General features: G+C 31.3%; 1 protein-coding gene across 1 annotated transcript; it reads left to right on the top strand.

The window, feature by feature from the left end:
- The first annotated feature begins 294 nt into the window (after positions 1-294).
- Positions 295-3,006, top strand: LOC107810011 (transcription factor MYB30). Its single transcript, XM_016634729.2, has 3 exons — positions 295-578; positions 1,103-1,232; positions 1,977-3,006. The coding sequence occupies exons 1-3, from the start codon at positions 446-448 to the stop codon at positions 2,557-2,559; spliced, it is 846 nt and encodes a 281-aa protein (XP_016490215.1). The 5' UTR covers positions 295-445; the 3' UTR covers positions 2,560-3,006.
- Positions 3,007-6,255: the final 3,249 nt, after the last annotated feature.

Here is a 6,255-nt window from a genome sequence, read left to right on the forward strand (position 1 = left end):
TTTCCTTTTCTTATCGACATATATACCGTCCATTTTATAATTGAGCGTTTAATTAATTTTTTTTAAGTGTAATACACACTTGTCGTACAACATGTAAAAAATATATTTATTCAAATCATTATTTTCTTTTATTATTTCTTAGTGAGAGAGAGAGAGAGATCCAACTTCGTGGAAATCGCAAACAAAGACGACTTTTTGAAATTGAGACGCTGGTTTTGGACTTATTCGTTTATTTTGTTATAAATAATTATGTATTTTACAAGCATAAATAGGTAGCCAACCTTGGTCTTTCTCATTTCTTGAAGAAAAGAGAGCACTGAAAAAGAGCTAAAACTTTCTGTTCAAAAACACATCCAAAAGAAACAGTACACTTCTGAAGAATAAAACCAAGTGATTAAAGAGTCATTTGTTCACAAATCAAGATTAGCAAGTGATTAAAGCAAAAATGGTGAGAGCTCCTTGTTGTGAGAAGATGGGGTTGAAAAAAGGACCATGGACTCCTGAAGAAGATCAAATTCTTGTTTCTTATATTCAAACAAATGGCCATGGCAATTGGAGAGCCCTCCCTAAACTAGCTGGTAATTAATTAATTCCTTCAAATTCCAATCTTAAACTCTTCTTCATTTCTTAACACCTTTTTACTGCATCCAATGTTCAGACTAATTCAGATTCACGCTGCAATAAAAAAACACTTCCTACCAAGAGTTTTTTTGGCTATCATTTTTTTCCATTTCTTATATGATCAAGATATTAGGTCAGACCCGAATACAAAGTATTCGGCGTTATACAGAATCCGGGGAAAGGCCAGCACTCCGGTGTTATATAGGCCGCCTACTCCGATACAAATTTCAGTGGATGATTTTCCGGCTCGAACTCGTGATCTATAAGTCACTCGAGACAACTTGACGGTTGGTCCGAGACTTCCCTTCTAATGATCAAGATATTGATTGGAAAACAAATATGTGAAAGTTGCAAAAGATTGGTTTAGAATTTGTAGCATTCTGTTAGAGAATGAAAACCCATTTTTGTATTAACATTTTCTTGAAATTTTTACTAGTAAAAAAATCATTTGTTAATGTTTTTTTCATTTTGGATTGATCAGGACTTTTGAGATGTGGGAAGAGTTGCAGATTGCGTTGGACTAACTATTTGCGTCCAGATATAAAGAGGGGAAACTTTACTAGAGAAGAAGAAGACTCCATTATTCAGTTACATGAAATGCTTGGCAATAGGTCAGTTTCAAAAATCAAATTTTTTTATTTTTCACCTTTTCTCCAAATTAACAAAATTCAAAATCTGAGAAAACCATATTCTTTATTTGCTAATTAATTAAACAGTTTCCTGATCTATCACATTCATATAATCCCTTCACTTTTTTCTTATGACTAAAAAAAAAAAGAAATAAATTTTAAGAATAATGATCACAACTCTAAAAGATTGTAAGAGTATTGTCTTTATCATATTCAATAATGCCTTGCATGCTGACATGCTCATAATCATTATTCACTGAAAAAGAAAAAAAAAAGAAGAAAAAATAATCAGACTTTCTTTCATTTTTAATTCCCTTTTTATAAAGACAATGCCAGGCATGCTAATTTTTATCTTGGTAAAACCTTTATCTTTTTTATTCAGAGAGTAGTTACAAAATATAATTGAGATTAAACAAAAGAAAAGTATCAGAATATACTTATCTAATCATTTTGTTTGTATCAAGGAATAATCCAAATATATATATGAAAAAGATTGGTTTAGACAGGTTTGTAGTTACATAATATAATCTCATTAATTAGCAAATCTATGTCATTAACTTGCTAAACAAATCAAGTCATGTGATTCATATCTCTATAGGTTCTTGTGACAATAATTAAAGTTAAGCACTACGTACCTTAATGCTTGTCCACTTCTCTTTAAATTACAATTATAAATATTTTGTTTAGATTTTGTACGAATAAAAATTTCCTTAATTATTTTTTCAGATGGTCTGCAATAGCAGCGAGATTACCGGGACGAACGGACAATGAAATTAAAAATGTATGGCACACCCACTTGAAAAAGAGGCTTAAAAATTACCAGCCTCCTCAAAACTCCAAAAGACACTCCAAAAACAACCTTGATTCCAAAGCTCCTAGTACTTCTCAAACCTTCAATAATTCAGACAATTTTAGCAATATCCAAGAAGATATTAATGGGCCCGTGACCGGCCCGAACTCGCCACAACGATCGTCTAGTGAGATGTCGACTGTCACGGTTGATTCAACAGCCATGACGACCATCACAATCGATGATCAGAATATGTTTAAGCAATTAGATGAGATGGACTCGTCTGAAAATTTTATTCCAGAGATTGATGAGAGTTTTTGGACGGATGATTTATCCACAAGCGATAACTCGACTTTTGGTATGGAGGGTACCGGTGGAGAATTACAAGTCCAATTTCCATTTTCTTCGGTGAAGCAAGAAAGTATGGACATGGTTGGAGCAAAATTAGAGGACGACATGGACTTTTGGTACAATGTTTTCATAAAGTCCGGGGACTTACTAGATTTACCGGAATTTTGAGTGGTCAATTTGATTGTAATACAAAACTTGAAGTAGTGGAATGCCAGCTAATTATTGGGAGTCAACAAGTTTGAAACTTCATGTTTGTTTATTGACCTTTACCTCTTGATAGGACCACCAAATACTACAAGTTGATACTTTCTTTTTTTTAGTTAGGATAATCTTTTTCTTTTCTTTTCTTTTTCCTACTTTTTTTCCTGTCTTTATTTTAACCCTTTTAGTTAGTTTAATTGGGAGAAAGCATATAGTGGATGGTGATATGAAAAAAGAAAGATTATGATGGAATAATTATTAGTAATATTAATTAGGATTAGGAAAAAAAAGATTTTAGAGAAAAGACTTCAAGAAACTCTAGTCAACATCCTCCTAACTTAGCTTAATTGTATGTGAATTACCTCTTTTGTAACATGACATTACCCAAAAAGAATAAAAATGTTTTCATTTTCATCTTATTCTCTTTAAATTGGATAAACTATTGTCTTCATTTTCCATGATGAAGTTGACATTGAGTTTAATACAATTCTTAATTTCTGGTTTAATATAACTATTTAATATTTGGATAGCACTAATCCGACTAATTTAAATTAGCATGCATAAGATTTATTAAAGAGAGAATTAAATACCCACTAAAAATTCAATACGGGGAATCGGTAGTGAGTGTTTTTACCAATCCACCGGTAAATTACCTATTATTTTGGTCAATTTATTTTTTTCATCTCAAAGAGGCAATATATTCTCTTAACATCTTAAATTAATTTGAGCCCGACTATTTTTTTTTAAGTTTGCAATACTTCACCATATATATTATTTGAATCACAACAAGTAATCTATTAACTGCTATTAAGTATTGGGAACGAAAATAATTAGAAATATTCATAATCCCTTGGAATTGTGTCGTACTCTTAACAAAGGTCTTGTTTTCCATAAGTTTAAACGTCTTAGAGACAATTTCTACATGCATTCATATGTCGATTGAGGGAGCGAAATTAGAATATAAATTGTATAGTGACTCTTATGCTTGTATTTAAATTTAATTATGTATATTGCATTAGAAAATTGTACAAAATGCTTATATGGATAACTTATAAATACATGATTTGTATAAACTATAAAGTTTCCTTAGTGTATAAGTTTCCATTTTTCTGAATTTTGATAATATCCCCCCTCCCCCGGCCGAGGTATATGATTCGAACGCAATTATTTTGATTTTTGCCGTCGATATCCGGTATTTATTTTGAGGTCCGTCTAATCTACATAATAAAGTCTATGCCATACATTCGCACTAAAATATTGATCTTTGATACCTTTAAATGACCTCCAACTAAAACGAACGTGCTAACCACAAATACCTATCCCATCTATAGCCTAGGTTTGATGATGATATATGTTCCTATTTTGACAATCAAATAGGGTTTTCTTATATTTTTATTTAATGTTGTTTTCCTATTCCAGATATCTACTGTTACAAATGAAAAAAATGGTAGATCGATTTCACGTAAAATTCATACTAATTAATTAGACTATCATATTCTTGAACTCCATTATTCTTTTGGATTTTGGAGCTAGAGTAAAAGATTTGATGATGGTTCCGAGCATATGTAATAGAACCAGTTTTAGCTAATGCCAATGTCAGGGCGAGGGACTCGCAATAGCAGTACCAGCTCTACGAAGTCAGAATCGAATCTTTCTGTTGGCTTTTTCAATTCATTCATGAATAAAAATTCAAGGGCATGAAGCGGGTACTTCCAGCTGCTTCTTATTATGGCATATTATTTTTTGTGACGAAAATGAAAGAAAAGTGAGAAGAGCGTGCTCTTTTCAAATCGTGGCACCTATATATGATCATAATCACCATAGCAATAAGAGAATTTTAATCAGATTTCTTCACTAATAGTCTGGTTCCCCTTTCTTGTTGAGCATCTCTCTAGACAGGGCTGGAGTTAGAATAAGTAATTCATCCATAGTCCGATTCCATAGTATAGATTATGTGAATGATCATTTAGCTAGTAGCTTAAATATTGATTACTAAGTGATAAAAATTTTACATTTAAAACTTTACCTACTCCGATATCATATTAAATTATGGGCACAACATCATATGACGACTAACATGCATGCTACAAGATAACATTTTATTTTTTATTTTTACCGGTATATTGACAACCTATTCCTTAATAGAGAATTAGAGATGAAATATAGAGTCGGAAAAGATTTATTACGTGGAATCATAAGGGAGAAAACTCTATCAGTATATGACTAATAAACAAAAGGAGGAACAAAGAAATTAAGGAAGTGAAAGAAAAAAAAAGGAGTTTTTACTAGTCATATTAATCACAAATAAGATAAAAAGCAACTGAGGCGAAAATTTCTACTGAAATGACTTAACTCACTACTAGAAGAATAAGAATTAAATTAATTATTAAAAAATTATGTTAGCTACAAGTGATTTAGCGATAAATTAGCGATGAAGTTTATAGCTAATTTTAATTATTTTTTTTGTAATGATTTTATTACTATCCGCAAAGCCATCTTTAAATTCTCACATAGAGCTTTGGTGGTCTTCCAAACTTGTCAACGTGGAATTAGTTATAATTGAATCTTGAAATTGGAAAAATAAATAAATGCAACTAAACGTGGTCCCTAATTTTCGAATACTAGGTGAAGTCCTACGTTGTTCTTAGTCTTTTGGTTTGTCTTGTTCTTAAAAAACTATTTATGATTTCGACTACTCTTTCAATGAAACTGTACTATATATAGTTATCATACTTATTAGTCAATTGGAGCAAGTCATGAGCACAAAAATCAAAATGATGGGATTGGCTAGCTAGCTATTGTTCTTAGTCGTGGTGGGTAGCCACATTATTAGAGAAGAAATTAGAATTAATGGACTTGATGAGAATTAAACACTTATAATTTTTTAATGCAAGGTAGGATTTCTAGCTTGCTGATTTGCTATAATCTACATATTTTTAGAAAGACAAATAATTTTAGTAATTAATTGAGTACAATTCTGTTTGTTCTATTGATTCTTATCTCTAGATTGTATTTAGTGATTCGAGGGCTAGAGTAGCCTATTTCTCGAACGTAGGATAATACGGACCGGACCTCATTTGATGTATTTGATCTCCATTAAAGTCGAGCACTGTATAGATTTTCTTAAAGTATTAGATTATCAAGAAGCATTAGGCCATATTGAGTTGATCTTGGGGAAAAACATCTTTTGATCACTTCGGTCTTGAAAAAGATATTATTATATGTCTTGATCTTTTTGTGCATATTCTAAGTTTATGGGATTTTTGAGATTAGAAACTACACATTTAAAAATTCATTAAAATTACAACGAATGGTAGATCTGAAACCATGAGTTTAAAAAAATATATTGAATTCGATGTTAAAATTCTTAAAAGTTAACATACAAAATTTAAAATGGTACCTTATCATACTGCTCATTATTTTCACATAATGGAACGAATCATTAGGGATGGCAATTGGGGCAGGGTATCTCATTCTATATATAGAGTAGCTTCTCAACAAAAGGGGGGGGGGGGGGGAATGAAGAATAGAGGTTTCTTTATTCTGATCGTAATGTCATTTTGACAAACTAGAAGTTGAACCTAAGCAGTAAGCCATTTATTTGGGCTGAAGCATTAATTTAAGGGGACTTACTCTTTTATAAACTATACTATAATATTGATC

Source organism: Nicotiana tabacum, chromosome 14 (genome assembly GCF_000715075.1).
Source record: "Nicotiana tabacum cultivar K326 chromosome 14, ASM71507v2, whole genome shotgun sequence".
Lineage (NCBI taxonomy): Eukaryota > Viridiplantae > Streptophyta > Magnoliopsida > Solanales > Solanaceae > Nicotiana > Nicotiana tabacum.

Coding starts and splice junctions, on each gene's coding strand:
- LOC107810011 (XM_016634729.2), top strand. CDS start 446: ATGGTGAGAGCTCCTTGTTGTGAGAAGATGGGGTTGAAAAAAGGACCA. Junction 579..1,102: donor AGCCCTCCCTAAACTAGCTG/GTAATTAATTAA, acceptor TGGATTGATCAG/GACTTTTGAGATGTGGGAAG. Junction 1,233..1,976: donor CATGAAATGCTTGGCAATAG/GTCAGTTTCAAA, acceptor TTATTTTTTCAG/ATGGTCTGCAATAGCAGCGA.